At 41.5% G+C, this 19,366-nt stretch overlaps 2 protein-coding genes across 2 annotated transcripts; both read left to right on the top strand.

Moving 5' to 3' along the window:
* The first annotated feature begins 1,240 nt into the window (after positions 1-1,240).
* Positions 1,241-6,572, top strand: LOC110019919 (probable beta-D-xylosidase 2). The gene is made up of 7 exons (XM_020717791.1): positions 1,241-1,732; positions 2,458-2,651; positions 4,169-4,268; positions 4,363-4,532; positions 4,640-4,737; positions 4,942-5,292; positions 5,410-6,572. Exons 1-7 carry the CDS (start codon positions 1,331-1,333, stop codon positions 6,429-6,431), a joined length of 2,337 nt encoding a protein of 778 aa, XP_020573450.1. The 5' UTR covers positions 1,241-1,330; the 3' UTR covers positions 6,432-6,572.
* Positions 6,573-8,654: 2,082 nt separating this feature from the next.
* LOC110019917 (probable beta-D-xylosidase 2) lies at positions 8,655-11,565 on the top strand. Its single transcript, XM_020717789.1, is given in 7 exon segments — positions 8,655-9,082; positions 9,170-9,324; positions 9,326-9,452; positions 9,532-9,701; positions 9,808-9,905; positions 10,022-10,372; positions 10,481-11,565. Coding segments are annotated over 7 exon segments (2,307 nt in total). The 5' UTR covers positions 8,655-8,680; the 3' UTR covers positions 11,485-11,565.
* The last annotated feature ends 7,801 nt before the right edge of the window (positions 11,566-19,366 follow it).

Below are 19,366 nucleotides of genomic sequence, written 5' to 3'. Positions count from 1 at the left end.
CATGTAGCTATTATTATGATTCTAGAGATATGTATAGCTATATATACTGTACTAATTGCGTGGAGTGATGGATGTTTTGTGGCTATAAATGAGATGAGGAAGGAAATGTTACTCTTGCTTATTTAGTTTAGATAAAGCCAAATTTTTTTTAAGTCTTGTTGCGTGGATGATAGAAAGAAACTTATCCATTATCCTTCAGCAGATATTGGGAAAAACAGAAGCCTATTATGTCTTTTGTCTCCACATTTGCAAGCAATTCTTTTTTAAGCATTTCCTTTATTTTTTTTTTTAAGTTAAATAAAATACTAGCTATAAATCGTATTTTATTAATATATATATATATATATATATATTAATTTTAAGTTGATTTTGTCTGCAAACATGCAAGTGGGCTCTTAGAAAATGTCTCGTTTCAAAGAATGGTGGCCTTTTATTAAAAATCTTATATAACTATACATAATATAAAAAGTTTTATCCACATATCACCCTAAATATATAGAATCAAAGTAATAGCTGGCAAAATGAAAGTTGAAATAAAATAATTAAAAAAAAATAAAAAAAGCGAAGCCCTCAAGCTTCAAAATATAAGTTCTTCACATGGCTAGGATAGAATGTTCATAAAAATGTTGTTGAGTGCATGAAGATACAAAAACTTATTCTTTATCCTTCAACACAATGTGCCCACTTATATATTATGTCCCACACTTGTCACCACCTCTTTTATTTTTTCCTCAGATATTTTTTTTAAATAGAAGGTTGATTCACAATTTATTTGCCAATAAACTTAAAATGTGTTAAAAAGTATTTAAAAGTCTACTTTTACATAAAATTCATAAAAATATATTTGGTCTTTTAGTTCTACCACACGCTCCGCTCTTCCAATACTCCTTCCGTCAACATCATTAATTACCAGTACTTTTCTCCCCAACTAATTGGGATAAAGTCCAATCCACTTCTTGTTCTTTGCATGCAACGCTTCAGCTATTACTTTTCCCAGTGGTTATCTGACGCTTAGTTGCGTTAACATATCCATGCAACTCATTTTAAATAAAAAGTTAAAACTATATATCAATATATATATATATATATAGATTCATATTGATGAGAGGCGAAAGATAAAGCAAAGCCGTGACACGTACTCTCTCTCTCTCTCTCTCTGTATTTAGTTGAAAAATAACAAATTATATATCTACCACCAAATGGTATAATTGTAAATAATCTTCAAACCCATCTACGCTACGTACTCGTCGCCGTCATCAGCTCAGCTTCACACTTATAAATAACGACTTTCGGCGCCATTTCGACTCATGCTATTCGCGCGCGCAATCAAATGGTGGAAATGGCTGAACACCAATCTCTCCTCCTCCTACTCTTATTCCTCTTCACTCTGATCTCCGGCATCGAGTCCGCTCGACCGGCGTTCGCTTGCGGGGGGCCGGCGACCGCGGCGATGCGATTCTGCCATCGAAATCTACCCATAAAGGTTCGCGTTAGAGATCTAATCGGACGGCTGACTTTGGAGGAGAAGGCACGGCTGCTGGTTAACAACGCGGAGGCTGTTCCGCGGCTGGGAATCGGTGGATATGAGTGGTGGTCGGAGGCTCTCCACGGCGTTTCCGACACTGGGCCGGGGGTGAAATTCGGCGGCGATTTTCCCGGCGCCACCAGTTTCCCTCAGGTCATCTTAACTGCTGCCTCCTTCAATGCCTCGCTCTGGAAGCAAATCGGAAGGGTAAGCTACCACCAAAGTTTCCTACAAATGATAGTATAGCTGTATATGAAAGTGTGACAGATTTTTATTAATATGAACAAACTTTATGATATAAGTATTTATGAATTCATTTAGAATCATTGTGTTCATATTTATTATTTGTTATTTATTACTATATTCTTATTAAGCTATTAACAAGCAATTGTTTAATTTTTTTGAATTTACATTGCTAATATTTCTACTCAAACTTCAATTAATTTCTTATATATTATAATTTTTTTAATATAAGTTTAATAATTAATTTTAATCAATTAAATTTGATGAAAAAATTTTCAACGGAAAACTTGTCCTTTATAAGGCTCTATCTTATCTGCCAACCAAGAATGATATGATATTCTGATTACAGACCACCATTAGTCTCCCATCTTATACCTAATGCTGCTTGCTTCCATTAATTACCAGTTTTGCCACCACCCACCATCAACTTCACTTGCCATACAGCCTGTACAAACTGTACCGTTCTGCTGTTTTATAGCCTTTTCTTTTTTAGTGAAGCAAAATAAAAGACAATAGGGAGCTGAATATGGGCATTATTAATGAGAGGATATGAAGAAAGGCTTGAATTAGCTAGGGATCACATGGGGAAAGGAATCTGGCTTCAGCTGCAACGATGATTACTACATTTATTATTATTCTAATTTTATGTAGAAAATAATAGTTTCCCTCATTATTATTATTGCATGCAGGTTGTGTCCACAGAAGGGCGGGCCATGTATAACGGGGGGCGGGCCGGGCTTACGTACTGGAGCCCCAATGTGAACATATATCGCGATCCTCGTTGGGGCCGCGGCCAAGAGACTCCGGGAGAGGATCCAACTCTCTCTGCTAAATACGCCGCTAGCTACGTACGCGGTCTCCAACAACCCACCGCGGCCGCAGCGTCTTTCTTCGCCTCAAAGCCGCCGCCTGCTGCAAGCACCACACCGCCTATGATCTCGACAAGTGGCACGGCATCGACCGCTTCCACTTCAGTGCTAAGGTTCTTAACACCAATTACTAAAATATTTAAATTTATTCTTCTAATTAATTTGAGATATATATATGTGTGTGTGTGTGTGTGTGTGTGTGTGTAGGTGAGTAAGCAGGACATGGAGGACACATTTGAGGTGCCATTCAAGGCCTGTGTGGTGCAAGGGAAGGCGGCGAGCATCATGTGCTCTTATAATCAAGTCAATGGAATCCCCACTTGTGCCGACCCAAATCTTCTTCGTAATACTATCCGAACACAATGGGGTCTCAGCGGGTCCATCATCACTCTTCATTATTCAATTTATTTCTATTTCTATATATATTTATTATTCATCGCTTGGAAATAATAAAAAATATTCTTCCATTCATGTGCATGTGCAGATATATTGTATCGGATTGTGACTCCGTTGGCGTCCTCTACAACTACCAGCACTATACAGCCACTCCAGAAGACGCCGTGGCTGTTACAATCAAAGCTGGTAACTTTATGGACTATGGTTTTAGAGTTAGCTCCTAATATTGATTACAATACTAAATAATTAGAAGAAGCTGAGTTCCAGCGTTTATCTTTTCCAAAAAAATTATTTTGACCAGTGCGATAATTGTTTAAAAATGTATGAAAAATTGGTCTTTGACTTTATTGAATAAAAATATTAACGGATTAAATATTTTTGTGAGATTAGGACTGGATCTAGACTGCGGCCCATTTTTCGCCCTGTACTTGGGAAGCGCGATCCAGCAAGGCAAGCTCAACATATCTGACGTGGACAACGCGCTGGCGAACACTCTGACTGTACAAATGAGGCTCAGAATGTTCGATGGCGACCCTTCTTCACAACCTTACGGCAATCTCGGCCCAAAGGACGTCTGTACCCCTGCCCACCAATCCCTTGCCCTCGATACGGCCCGCCAAGGCATCGTCCTCCTCAAAAACCAGGGCCGCACACTTCCACTCCGCCCTTCCAATCTCCGCTCCGTCGCCGTCATCGGCCCTAACTCAGACGTCACCCAAACCATGATCGGAAACTATGCCGGTAAAAATAATTTAAAAAAATCATTTTTTTTTTTTTGCTTCAAATATAAAAATAATTTAATTTTTAATCCTGGAATAAATTAAATATTAACCAGCCAACCATTTACAATCGGTCCAGGCAAACCGTGCGGCTATATAACGCCATTACAAGGAATAAATCGCTACGTCAGAACTGTTCATCAGCCGGGCTGCATCGATGTTGCATGTTCCGGTCCGAATCAGCCTATCGATTCGGCCGTGAACGCCGCCGGGCAGGCCGACGCCGTCATCGTTTTTGTTGGGCTCGACCAGTCAGTGGAGTCCGAGGGATTAGACCGCGAAAACCTCCTCCTCCCCGGCAGGCAACCGGAGCTTGTTCAGATCGGCTGTCCCCACCACCCCCCGGGCGGCCGCAGCGGCTTTCTTCGCCTCAAAGTCGCCGCCTGCTGCAAGCACCACACCGCCTATGATCTCGACAAGTGGCACGGCATCGACCGCTTCCACTTCAGTGCTAAGGTTCTTAACACCAATTACTAAAATATTTAAATTTATTCTTCTAATTAATTTGAGATATATATATGTGTGTGTGTGTGTGTGTGTGTGTGTGTAGGTGAGTAAGCAGGACATGGAGGACACATTTGAGGTGCCATTCAAGGCCTGTGTGGTGCAAGGGAAGGCGGCGAGCATCATGTGCTCTTATAATCAAGTCAATGGAATCCCCACTTGTGCCGACCCAAATCTTCTTCGTAATACTATCCGAACACAATGGGGTCTCAGCGGGTCCATCATCACTCTTCATTATTCAATTTATTTCTATTTCTATATATATTTATTATTCATCGCTTGGAAATAATAAAAAATATTCTTCCATTCATGTGCATGTGCAGATATATTGTATCGGATTGTGACTCCGTTGGCGTCCTCTACAACTACCAGCACTATACAGCCACTCCAGAAGACGCCGTGGCTGTTACAATCAAAGCTGGTAACTTTATGGACTATGGTTTTAGAGTTAGCTCCTAATATTGATTACAATACTAAATAATTAGAAGAAGCTGAGTTCCAGCGTTTATCTTTTCCAAAAAAATTATTTTGACCAGTGCGATAATTGTTTAAAAATGTATGAAAAATTGGACTTTGACTTCACTGAATAAAAATATTAACGGATTAAATATTTTTGTGAGATTAGGACTGGATCTAGACTGCGGCCCATTTTTCGCCCTGTACTTGGGAAGCGCGATCCAGCAAGGCAAGCTCAACATATCTGACGTGGACAACGCGCTGGCGAACACTCTGACTGTACAAATGAGGCTCAGAATGTTCGATGGCGACCCTTCTTCACAACCTTACGGCAATCTCGGCCCAAAGGACGTCTGTACCCCTGCCCACCAATCCCTTGCCCTCGATACGGCCCGCCAAGGCATCGTCCTCCTCAAAAACCAGGGCCGCACACTTCCACTCCGCCCTTCCAATCTCCGCTCCGTCGCCGTCATCGGCCCTAACTCAGACGTCACCCAAACCATGATCGGAAACTATGCCGGTAAAAATAATTTAAAAAAATCATTTTTTTTTTTTTGCTTCAAATATAAAAATAATTTAATTTTTAATCCTGGAATAAATTAAATATTAACCAGCCAACCATTTACAATCGGTCCAGGCAAACCGTGCGGCTATATAACGCCATTACAAGGAATAAATCGCTACGTCAGAACTGTTCATCAGCCGGGCTGCATCGATGTTGCATGTTCCGGTCCGAATCAGCCTATCGATTCGGCCGTGAACGCCGCCGGGCAGGCCGACGCCGTCATCGTTTTTGTTGGGCTCGACCAGTCAGTGGAGTCCGAGGGATTAGACCGCGAAAACCTCCTCCTCCCCGGCAGGCAACCGGAGCTTGTTCAGAAAGCAGCCGCCGCCTCCCACGGCCCTGTCATCGTCGTTCTGATCTCCGGCGGCTCCTTAGATATCTCCTTCGCCCGCGATGACCCGCGGGTATCTGCAATTGTTTGGGCGGGTTATCCAGGCCAATCGGGCGGACAGGCCATCGCAGACGTCCTTTTTGGAGCATATAATCCCGGGGGAAGATTGCCGATGACGTGGTATCCTCAACAGTTTTCTGATAAAGTCGCGATGACCGATATGGGTATGCGGCCGGACCCGGCCCGAGGATACCCGGGCCGGTCCTATAGATTCTATACCGGACCAGTAGTTTACCCCTTCGGTCACGGCCTCAGTTACTCCAAATTTGCTTATGCCATCGCGCACGCTCCGGCCGAGTTCGCCGTAAGAATTGACGGCAGCTTTCAGACTGCTGTTGCGAACTCAAGTGATTCCGTCCGGGCCGTTCAGGTCAGTCAAGCCCGATGTAGCGAATTAATCGTACCCGTCCACGTGGATATCACGAACCATGGAGATTTGGATGGGGTCCATTCCGTACTGATTTATTCGACGAGGCCAATAGGTGCAGAGACATGGGTCCCACGACGGCAGCTCGTGTCGTTCGAAAAGGTACACGTGGCGTCCGGAGAAACAACTCGCATGAAATTGGGTGTGGACGTGTGCGCGGGATTAAGCTTCGCTGATGATGATGGGATTAGAAGAATTGCAATCGGCGATCATAACTTAGAAATCGGCGATCTAACTCACAAGATCTCGCTCCACGCCGAAATTATTCCGGCGTAGGCTAAAATGAAAAAAATGTGAAATTGGAACATTGTTTACAAATAAAGGTGCGATTAAAAATCTCAAGAAAAAAAGAATATTTATTTCAGATGCAAAGATTAAAAGAAAATAATTATTCATTGTATGTATCTTGAAACAATATAGCGATAAATATTATATACTATTTTTTTTTATGCAATGATTTACTGTAGGAGATTGTTGGTTTTTATGTGTATAATATGTGTTCATATGTGTGTCTCTATCTATCTCAAATTAGAATATAATATCTATAATTCGTCTCAAATCCAACCCTACTTGAAATGTTTCTTTATGAGGTCAACAGTGAAGAAACATTTCTTTATGAACGAGATATTTAGTTTAGTTAGCAAAAATTATGCAACTAAATTCATAAAAGTTCACTCATACCGGCCTTTGTTTCTCCAATCAAATGTACAAGTGAAATTGTCCAAACACAGTTGGTCAAGTTTAGCACATTTGGATTCACACATCAATTTCTAATTACATGGGATGAATGCAATGCATTTTTAGAGCATTGATTTTGTGCACTTTTGATATTCATGAGATGTGAGACCCCCCAAATAAATCATTAAATGTTAAGAAATTATTTTTTAGTTTTTATATAAAAATACTTCGTAGAAAGCGTCTATGCAATTGCTACTGTGATCATTACAACTAGTGTTACAATTTTGATCGTGGCCCGTCCAATTCATGTTGTCGATGTTGTTCTCTCATTCCAACTCTTCATGCTCAACTTTCTCTTCGTATTCATGTTTTGGTTGATTGATCACTAGCAAAAATTACAAATTAACTAGAAAGAAGCAAATTTTATAAAGAAACTTATAGTGAGTGTAGATAAAATCAAAGAAATCCTGATTTTAGGAGTACATCATCATTGAGAAGAATCATGCATAGAGGGAACTCACGCACAAACACTTTGATTTTGCGGCATTCTTCTTCGAGCGGTTTGATCAAAGCCTTCAGTTGTAATTTATTCTTCGAAACGTAGCATATGGATTGGAGGCAGACTCCCATAATTTGCTCTACTATTTCAAAGGTTTATTTTTTAAATTGCAGCTTCACAAAAGGATGAAGAACGGAGAGCTTAAAGTACGTTTTAAAAGAATCAGGAATATTAACTTTTAAATTGAAACTTTGCAACATAATGGGGTCATGGGTTGATAAATTTTATTTTAGGATTTTTTTTTTTGTCAGGTCTTTAGTGGGTGTGCCGAGTTTGTTGAGTCAGGCATTGACCAAGTCAAAGCGAGCTCGGGTCGGGCTGGGCTTGCCAAATTTCTATTTTTTCTCAACCAAGTCCGCCCATTATCAACAGGCTTAGCTGAGTTTGTCGGACAACCCGCCTAATGCCCAGGTCTATCCAGAACTCTTCTCTAAAAAGTACATGAGGGAAGTAAAAATAAAATTTCATGCTGCGTGAAAATGAGGTTAGAATAAAGCTACATACTTTCAAGGTCGTAAGCCATGTTCGGTAGAAGGAGAGCTAAGCAGTGTTTGCAGAATCACAAAGAGCTAAGCCACGTCGTAATTCTAGGAGCACAGAGAACTCTTCGTAAAATCCTAAGCTCATTCCAACCTTAAACCCAACTCAAATGAGCCCTGACATTCATGGCCTATAAAGATCTTTATGACTCTAAACAAACTAAGGCCAATCCAAACTTAACCAAATATTCTGTCATTATGACTAAACATCTATTTTTTTTTTAATGACAGAATTGTTAGTCTATGTCGATCGAAAATATAATGTAAGATGTATAATTATGAAATAGATGCAATCAATTTAGTATTCATTCAAATTTTCTGACATTAATCATTAATTTGAAAAAAAAAAATTCAAATTAGTCATCCAAAATACTAAATTTAGAATCACCTTATCATAAATATGGGTTTTTTTTACCTAATTAAGGAGAGAAATTAGATCATTATCAAAGTTATTGTACGATCAATAAACAATATTATCATCAAATAAAAGTAATGTAATTTATTAAAAATTATGATGTAAATATCCTCACAAACTGCATCACACCAAACTTTTTTTTTTTTTTTTTTTTTTTTTTTTTTTTTTTTGGATTTAATAGATTTATATGGATGAGACGCGGAAGCGTGACACGGACACTCTCTCTCTATTTAACAATTTATGGATCTACCCGTCCACGGTATAATTGTAAATAATCTTCAAAATTTCAACGTATAAATAAGCTCTTTGGCCGCCATTTCGATTCAAGTTAGAAATGGCTGAACACCAATCTCCCCCTCCCCTCCTATTTCTGCTCTTACTCTTCCTCACTCTCATCTCCGGCATCGAATCTACTCGACCGGCGTTCGCCTGTGGGGGGCCGGAGACGGCGGCGATGCGATTCTGCCATCGAAATCTACCCATAAAGGTTCGCGTTAGGGATCTAATCGGACGGCTGACGTTGGAGGAGAAGGCAAAGCTGCTGGTTGACCAAGCGGAGGCTGTTCCGCGTCTGGGAATCGGTGGATATAACTGGTGGTCGGAGGCTCTCCACGGCGTTTCCTATGTTGGCCACGGTGTAATATTCGGCGGCGATTTTCCCGGCGCCACCAGTTTCCCTCAGGTCATTTTAACTGCCGCCTCCTTCAATGCCTCCCTCTGGAACAGAATCGGAAGGGTAAGCTTCCTCCAAATGCTACCTTTTTTTGTTTGTGATATGAGATCAGCATTGTGACAATAAAATGGAATTGATGATTGGATGCAGGTTGTGTCAACAGAAGGGCGGGCAATGTATAACGGGGGGCAGGCGGGGCTCACCTACTGGAGCCCGAATGTGAACATATATCGTGATCCTAGGTGGGGCCGTGGCCAAGAGACTCCGGGAGAGGATCCAACTCTATCCGCTAAATACGCAGTCAGTCCCCCACCCCCCCCCGGGCGGCCGCAGCCGCTTTCTCCACCTCAAAGTCGCCGCCTGCTGCAAGCACCACACCGCCTATGATCTCGACAGCTGGCACGGCGTCGACCGCTTCCACTTTAGTGCTGAGGTTCTTAACACTAATTACTAAAATATGTCAATTTAATCTTATAATTAATTTGATTAAATATATATGTGTGTGCGTGCAGGTGAGTAAGCAGGACATGGAGGACACATATGAGGTGCCATTCAAGGCCTGTGTGGTGAAAGGAAAGGCGGCGAGCATCATGTGCTCTTTTAATGAAGTCAATGGAGTCCCCACTTGTGCCGACCCAAATCTCCTTCGTAATACCATTCGAACACAATGGGGTCTCAGCGGGTCCATCATCACTCATCATTATTCAATTTATTTCTATTTCTATATATATAAATGGCTTGGAAATAATAAAAAGTATTCTTCCATTCATGTGCATGTGCATGTGCAGATATATTGTATCGGATTGTGACTCCGTAGGCGTCATCTTAAACAACCAGCGCTATGCAGCCACTCCAGAAGACGCCGTGGCCGTAACAATCAAAGCTGGTAACTTTATGGAATATGCTTTTAGAGTTAGCTCCTAATTGTGATTACAATACTTAATAACTAGATAAACAAAAATTAATAAAATATTAACAGATTAAATATTTTTGTGAGATTAGGACTGGATCTCGACTGTGGCCCATATTTCGCCCAGTACATTGGAAGCGCGGTCCAGCAAGGCAAGCTCAACATGTCTGACGTCGACAACGCGCTGGCGAACACCCTAACTGTACAAATGAGGCTCAGAATGTTCGATGGCGACCCTTCTTCTCAGCCTTACGGCAATCTCGGCCCAAAGAACGTTTGCATCCCGGCCCATCAATACCTTGCCCTCGATGCGGCCCGCCAAGGCATCGTCCTCCTCAAAAACCAGGGCCCCAAACTTCCACTCCGCCCTTCCACCCTCCGCTCCGTCGCCGTCATCGGCCCTAACTCCAACGTCACCGAAACAATGATCGGAAACTATGCCGGTAAAAATAAAAAAAATAAAAAATAAAAATTCATTTTTTTTTTGCTTCAAATATTAAAAAAAATTAATTTTTAATCCGAAATAAATTAAATGTTTACAATCGGTCCAGGCATACCGTGCGGCTACATAACGCCATTAGAAGGAATCAATCGCTACGTCAGAACTGTTCATGAGCCGGGCTGCATCGATGTTGCATGTTCCGGTCCGAATCAGCCTATCGATTCGGCCGTGGACGCCGCCGGGCAAGCCGACGCCGTCATCGTTTTTGTTGGGCTCAACCAAGCAGTCGAGGCGGAGGGTATAGACCGGGAAAACCTCCTCCTCCCCGGCAGGCAACGGGAGCTAGTTCAGAAAGTAGCCGCGGCCTCCCGCAGCCCGGTCATCGTCGTTCTCATCTCCGGCGGTTCTTTAGATATTTCCTTTGCCCGGGATGACCCGCGGGTACCCGCAATCGTTTGGGCGGGTTATCCCGGCCAATCGGGCGGGCAAGCCATCGCAGACGTCCTTTTTGGAGCTTATAATCCAGGTGGGAGATTGCCGATGACGTGGTACCCTCAACACTTTGCTGACAGAGTACCGATGACCGACATGGGAATGCGGGCCGACCCGGCCCGAGGATACCCGGGCCGGTCCTATAGATTCTATACCGGGCCGGTAGTTTATCCCTTCGGTCATGGCCTCAGCTACTCCAAATTTGCTTATGCTATCGCCCACGCTCCGGCGGACTTCGCCGTTAGACTTGACAGCCGTTATCAGACTGCTTCCGTCTGGGCCGTTCCAGTCAGCCAAGCTCGATGCAGCGAATTAATCGTGCCCGTCCACGTGGATATCACCAACAATGGTGATTTAGATGGGGTTCATTCCGTACTGATTTATTGGACGAGGTCAATTGGTGCGGAGGCATGGTTCCCACACCGGCAGCTCGTGGCGTTTGAAAAGGTCCACGTGGCATCCGGAGAAACAACTCGTGCGAAATTGGGCGTGGACATGTGCGCGGGATTAAGCTTCGCTGGTAATGACGGGATTAGAAGGATTGCGATGGGCGATCATAACTTAGAAATCGGCGATCTAACTCACAAGATCTCGCTCCACGCCGAAACGCAGTCCACATGAACTGAAATTTTACTTTACTAAAGTTAAATAAAGAAAGTGAAATGGAAACATTGTTTTAAAGGTAAAAGGGTGATTAAATATCTCAAGAAAAAATTGAAAATAAGAGTTGTCATATTTATTTCTTATAAAAAAATTGTTGCTCGTTGTATGTATCTTGAAACAATATAACGATAAATGTTATATACTAATTTGTTGATGCAAAGATTTTAATAATGTATTGTAGGAGGTTGTTGAAATTTATGTGTTTAGTATGTCTATCTATGTGTGTTTGTATTGAGCTTAAATTATTAGAAAATAATATCTATGATTTGACTCATATCCACCCTTCTTAGAACTTTTATACTTAAAATGGTTTATGTTGACTCAATAGATATCGCGCACATTTGTCAGTTTATTCTGATTCGACATGTTGGTACAATACATTAATTTGGCTAGATAACTTAATCAATCAATTAAATTGATAAATTCAACAAACCAATTAGTGTAGCCAAAAATAAGCTCTCTGTCGCTAGCACCTGCGCTACCATACCCAACCAACCGGCCACTAAGGGCAAGCCACTGAAGGTCGACTGCTTGGGCCGGCCACCATATGTCGAATATTCTGGCGACGAGAATGCTTCAGGATCTAAGCAAGGAAAATGACCACGATACCCCCTCAAAACTCCTCTTAAAACAAGGGGAGCTCTTTCTTTGTCTCTCTCAACTCCCAGTAAAAGAGAACTCTTTTCTTCTTTCTTCACTTGTAACATTCAAGTTATGTGGAAAAAAGTTGGCCATAACACCTCTCTTTGACCCCCCGCGGGGCAATTCTCTCCCCCTATTTTTCTCATTCTCTTTCTTCTTCTTTTGGATTCTGTGGTCTATCCCTTTGGCACAAGCCAAAGGACAAATTTGGGTTCAACACAATTCATCCCACAAACTCGGCAAGTGAATTCACTCGCACATGTAGGCAGTTAATTTGACAATATATGTTCCAATCAATCAATTAAGCAAAGTTGTTTGAAAAATTAACCTTACCATTGGACTATAAGCCCAATAATTTAATTTTCTATTTCATGCAATGTATTTGACATGCCATCAACAAATTTCCAACATTCAACACGAATCTCAATGCATGATATGGATCTCGAGAAAATCTTTTTAGCAAGAAACGATCAATCCTTTATTAAAAGACACACATAAGTCTAATTTTAACAAACTTATAGTCAAACTGACCAGCTCGACAAGACGGACCCCCACAGTACCAAAATTAGATCAATCTGAACCAAAATAAGCCTCGATCAAGGCATTAAATTATTTTTGGAATGTTTTCAAACATATTTAAAAGGTCAAATAGATGTTGAATCCGACGAGCTCATAAAAAAATCGAGTGATATGATAAGATAAATTTGACGAGCCAAAGATCGCTAAACTATGACATCGTTAAGTCACTCAAATGTTCATCAAACTCTATCTGATCAAGGGATTTTCTCTAAGCCGTTCAATCAAAGTGGTTTATATTCTTTCATTAATTCAACCTAGACTCTATAAATCAAATTCTACCTCTCTTGAAAGAGGAGAAACAAAGAGCTTGGAGTTTGGTGCTTGAAGAAAACTGAAGCTTGTATAAGGAGCTGAAGTTCAACATCACTTATGCTGCCGTCGGTCGCCGTGAATCATCATCGACCACGACTCGTCAGCTTTCGTCCATTACTATTAGTCGCCTCCCATTTCTTGCAATAAATTCATCCTTTCATTGAATTTATAGCTCGGAAGATTATTTAACAATTTTCTACATTGGCACAAGAGATTGTAATTGTAATCACCAAGTTATGATTGATTTATTCAATTACGTTAGACTCTGCGATTTTTTTCTTTTCGAGATTTCCACATAAAAATTTTTGGTGTCTCTACTAGTTGTTTTATTTTTTTTAAGTATGCGCTTGAATCCTCATACAATGCTAAAATGATAATTTATTACTCTATTGCAACAATCTTTCCATCATACAACAGTATTCATTATTTATTGTCCAACAATATATGCAATATATTTTAGGTCAACCTAAATCTAGAAACTCAGGTACAATTATCCACAAATACTATAAAATCCACTTCATACATAATAAAATTTTTGAAGTTATTTTGCTCCCAAGAATACTCTCGATTAGAGAAGTCTTATTTACATTTAAGTGATGACCAGTGAGAGGGTGTCACGAATGATGGTTATTTCATAGAAGCGTCATGATGTCTCTAAAGCTCTCGCTAAGCCACATAGCAAATAGTGAGTCTCTCACAATCCTAATGAGTGACGGCTCATCGGCGAATAAGGCCTAGGAAACAACCAAGTCAACTTATAAGGTCCACAATATGCTTCCAAAGTCTAAATAGGCTATGAGGTAGGGGTGAATCACTGTTTTCATTTGTTTTTCTCTCTTTTGTTTTAGGTGTCGTCAGCTCGTCGATTGTCATGCACTTCCCCCATTCAAATACATCTCCCTCCCAAATTAGATCGGTGATTCAAAGAGGAGATGAATCAGGTAATAATGGACATACAACAAAATGACAAACAATAGAAAACACAAAATGTGGAGAGCCTACGTAAGGTAAACCTTGCAATGATAGGTTAAGAGTGTATGTTCAATAAATAACATATGCACATACCTAAAAAAAGGCATCTAAAAATAGTGAGGGTTAGGGCTTGTGTCTTCAGGTTCGAAAGAGCATATAAAGGTTTCTAAGCAAAAATGTTTACTTGTGGTAGCGCATGAAATAAGTGAAGGGCTAGCCACTAACTGTGGATTGGACTGGGGAGGACGTGCAACAGTAGCGCCAGTCATGTTGGTTTCATTCATTTGAGAATCATGAGAAGGAGAGGCAGGGGAGCTTCAAGAGTCCATGACTCGAAAGTGAGAGGTTAGGGCAGGGATCTGCAAAAAAAACTTAAGAAATAGGAGCGTCATGCCAAACTAAGATATGTAAAGTTTCAAATCAAACGGGGTCATGGGTTGATAAATTTTATTTCGGGATGGGACTTTAGTGGGCGGGTCGGGTTTAGCTGAATCGGGCTTTAATTAAGTCAAAGCAGGCTTGAGCCGGGCGCGTTAAATTTCTATTTTTCCACAATCAAGCCCGCTCATTCTTAGCGGGCTTATGGTGAGTCCGTTGGGCCACCCACCCAAAGCACAATTCTATACAAGACTCTTCTGAAAACTCTAAAAGTATACAAGGAAAGTAAAAAAAAAACAAAACTCAACCTACATGAAAATGATGTTAGAATAAAGCTATCTACATGCAACATCGCGAGCCATGTCCGGTGGGAGGAGAGCTAAGCAGGGTCTGTTGAAATTGTAATTAGATAAATCATTATTGCTCCTCCCTTATTGGACATGGCTCCCTACAAGAAAATTGCTTCTAAAGTATTAGTGTGCATGTCTTAAACACTAATAAACACACAAAGTGATGTCTGACTAGGGCAACCTAACCACATAGAACTATACCCAAAACATCAAAAGGACTACCTAGCATCATAGTCCTAACCTAGCACGTCATCTAGTGTTGAGTGTCCTATCATAACATTTAAGTGAGTGAAAAGTTAAGGAAAAAAGACTGGCGTATGTTTTAATGGGGTCGTTTCTAAACCTATCCTAAGGATCCAAGAATTTTAAGAGATACTGCTGGTGCAAGTTTTATAAAAAAATTTAAATTTCAAAAGGTTGAAATTATGTATGGTTTAAACTATAAGAAATAGTTATAAAATAGGTTTTTGAAAAAATGATGTATACAAGTAATAAAAATATAATTTTGTATATCTTTAAGGTAGGTCCTAATAAAGAAAAAATTCTAAGTGGCACTTATTAGACCCCTTAGATTCATAGCACAGGATATGTGGGCTAGTCACAGTGTGATAGCTAGCATTGCCTGTCGAGGCATCCTTACAGGCAAAAATCGCTACCACGTCGGGACAAGCGAATGGTCACTCGGCTAACAAGTCTGATTTGTTGTCGAGACAGTTAGGGAATGCATGCAAATGCAAAGTGATCTAGTGCGTCTTGACCACTCTGTCAAAGTAGAAGCGATCACAAGATAACAAACATTCACCAAAGTATATGGTAACATATACCCATGATGAATGTGTTGCTACTGCATAAATGCAAATGCAAAACTCAAGACATATGACATAATGAGGTGATGTTATGGGGCATATGACTTGCACACAGAATGGAGTCAGAGGCCTTTGGAGCATGATCCATACTTGGCGGTAGTCATGCGCACACGTGGACACACATCGCATACTTGGAGAACCAAGAGGACTTTAAAGTGTGATTCATGCCAAGTTATGTGACGTGGGATTCCCATGGCATGTAAATGATGCCATAGGAAAAAAAATGGTATGCGTGCAAGACACAAAGAGAGTGAGGTGGCGTTCTTCTCAGTGAGGAGAAACACATGTCGAGTAGGCTTGATGTGCGAAGTCATTCCCGAAGAGGAAACGTGAGTGTTTAGAGTGAGTGTGAAATAACAGTCACTCGAGAAAGATGCCTATGATAGGCCGAAGCAGTGTCGTAGGAGGCGAGAGAGTGTGAGAGGAGCAGTGACTCGAGAAAGGCACAAGCATGTCAGCCATGAAAATACTAGATGTTATGTAGACAAACATGCAAAGGTACACGAATGAGAATGCAAACACATGAGGCGGTGTGCACGATGACATAAGGCTATCACGAGGTAAACACGCAAGAACGTGTCAAAGTAGGGTGTAGACGCCCGCTAGGAGCATATGACACATATGCTCACAGGTGCACAACAGGGTGCGGGGATGAATGTGTTCATGCAAGCAGTATGAAACTAGTATGTAGTGATGCAACATTCAAGTGGAGTCGATCAACATGATCGGGTCGATTGTAGCCGATCAGTCAAAGCAACAAAGGTGGTCGATTGGACACGAGAGGACGATCGATCGACGAAATACAATAGATCAGGTAAGGACGGCCGACCGACAAAGAATGGTTTATTGAACCGATGAAAAGTGTCGATCAAGTTGATCGGGCCAGAGGCGGCTAATCTACCGAGTAAATGGAAGGAGAGTGTCGACCGAGCTGGTGGAAGCGATCAATCAACAACACTTGCAAAATAAGATTTTTTTTATGCATGTTTTAAAGTTATGCCAAGCACACAACAAAAAATGCAAACATATGCAATGCGAGGCTCAGTTAGATCTGACGAAGAATCATGCTCGTCCTATCAAACTCATGAGAGACCTGGGGTGCGGGGTGGAGAGGTGTATCAACATCATATTGTGAGAGGCAATATGACACCCACCTCTGTTTGCACGACTCTAAATGAGGAATCACTAGCAAGGAGGATTCTCAATGATCGAGAAAACAGCGGTCAAAGGAATTCCTTTGTCTTTTCAAACTGTGGATTTCAAACGTCCATCCAGATGAAATCATAGGCAAATGACGAGATTAATACAACCCCAACTTTCAGATTTTTGGGCTAGAAAAAAAAGAAGATAAGTTTCAATCTTTGAATTTTTAGAGGAAATGCAAAGTACCTACTCCTATAGGACTTCCTCTAAGCACACAAAAATCTTATTCTAAATCCTTTAACATCTAGTCCTAGGGGGCTGTAGAAATGAATAATCAAGAGAGTTCAAGAAATCTCACCGATGCGGTGGTTGGTTTCACATTTGATGGGCTTGTTCAAGCTCCTTTGTGACGAAGATGACAGAGTCGCCCTTCACCTTCCCTCAAGTGGTTAAGAAGCTCTCCTTACCAAAGAGGATGACGACACCGCTGGATTTCTTCTCCAAAGTAGTGAGGAAGCTCTCCTCACAGGAGAAGATGATGAGATCTCCAGAGTTTTCCTTCTCAAATGCTAGGTTGAAGCTCTCCTAGGCTCAACTCATGAAGAATCACCAGAGAGGAAGAAGAAAGCAACGAGGTTGATGAAAAACAAGAAGAAGACGGAAGAGAAGATGAAAAAAGCAGCTCCCAAGTTTTCTTATCCTTGAAGAAGTTGAAAAAATCTCTCAAAGCTCCAAATCTCCTCACCAAACTCTTCCTCAGCTCCCCTCTAGATGATAGCAGATGCCCAATCATCTCCCCTACGTTAGGAAGATAATCCTTGGTTCAAGGCATTGATTTAGCCTTTTAACCAATCTGTTATAGGCCCAAGTATCCATAGAGTCCACTTTTGGGTGAAAAACTAAGCAAAATACACTATCCAACGGTCACAGCAGTGTCATCGACAGAAATCTGAGGATCAGATGACAGAAATTGTCAAACAGGTTGAGCTGGCGTGGCCACGCCGAACTCGAGCCTGATCACACCATAGAAGTGTCGGAGATGAGGGTTCAACGTGGTCATGCCCGAGAACCAGTGTAATTACGTCGTGTGTTATGTCTGCTGCCTTTGGGTGTGGTCACGTCGGTCGAGGGACTTGGATGCCTCTCCCAGATTTAGGCGTGGTCACGCCATTGTTTGGGTGCGAAAACGCCCAATTTAGGTGTGATCACGCTGGTCCCCACATAAATTATGCTTTCAGAAAAATTCATCGAAGGGATTTCAAGCCTCATGGGACCTCAAGAAGGTCATATATGAGCAAGAAATAAACCTTGGACATCCGTGGAGGTCATAAATGCATCCCTGAAGTTCGAGAAGGCACTCCACTTGTGTGTCACCAAATAAAAATGTTTCCAGCACAAAATTTGTCTGCTCAGACCTTAGTCTTAAAGCATGAACACAACGCGAGATAACTTCGTCTGCAGTCTACATTACAAGAACATTTAGATCGACAATATAAAGCCCCATGATGCAAAAACAAACATCAGCATGGGGAACACTAAAGGTGATGTCGACTTGGCAATGATCGCCTCAAAGCACGGTTATGTCGGTGCAAACCCCAATTATGGTGCCCAAAGCATTTGCTTAAAAATCATAAGGGCTCCTTGAGTCACGGTTGGCCACATACGATCTGCTCAGGTTTAAGTCATTTGGTCGTCATGGTTAACCTTGACATTGACGTTTCCTATCAGACACCTTTACCTCCGAGTCTCTTGTTAGTGGACTCTCATTTCACACGTCTTGTCTCGTATGCCCTTGAGATTCATGTTGACACATACATACATACAATTTAGAACAACATTAATCTATCATAAAGTTAAATAGGAATAAACAAAATGTTGGAAGTCGTCTTCACAGAGACCGAGTGAGATCAACTCACAACATAAGTAATTTAGCCATTTGTTTGCTTTTTTTAGTATATAGTAAATTTCTCAAAGAGAAATAATGAGAAGAACAACAAGTCAAGATAACATCGATAGCCACAGTAATTAATTTCCTGCCCTCTTCCATCACCGAACAGAACAATCTATCTCTACGTACAAATTAATCAAACTCCATCCACACAATAATTAAACTAAATAAAAATGTAATATTTTGTAATTTTCAGTAATGACCCTCGTTCCTGTTCATGTTAATGATGGCAAGACAATTATCAGTCATGCTCTGCAATGTGCGGGACCAATCTTGCATGGGAGATTTGATGTTGAACTCCTGAAACCCATCCTCACAGGTGCCGAAGTTGCTAATCATGGCGCTCAGCATCGCGTCCCTAGTGCCGATATCCCCCACCTTGGAGCGTCGTCGTAGAAGTCCATGCAGTCGTGGAGGAGTTCGCGGGTCTTGCTATTGATGTTGGGATTGATGGTGAGAGTTTGGGCATAAGAGAGAGCATCGTGCGTCTTGGCATCGACGGAGTTTATGAGGGCGGCGAGGATGGTGGAGTTGGTGGGTGATTTGAGGGCGGGGGGAGAATTTTCGAGGGATTTGAGGCAGAGGTCGGAGAAGTCGGTATGGTTGCAGAAGAACTTGAAGAGGGAAGGGATGGGAGGGGAGGGGTGGGG

This window comes from Phalaenopsis equestris, unplaced genomic scaffold (genome assembly GCF_001263595.1).
Source record: "Phalaenopsis equestris unplaced genomic scaffold, ASM126359v1 Scaffold000088, whole genome shotgun sequence".
NCBI classification, from domain to species: domain Eukaryota; kingdom Viridiplantae; phylum Streptophyta; class Magnoliopsida; order Asparagales; family Orchidaceae; genus Phalaenopsis; species Phalaenopsis equestris.
The sequence above is the reverse complement of the archived record's forward strand: the minus strand, read 5'-3'. Positions and strand labels throughout refer to the sequence as shown.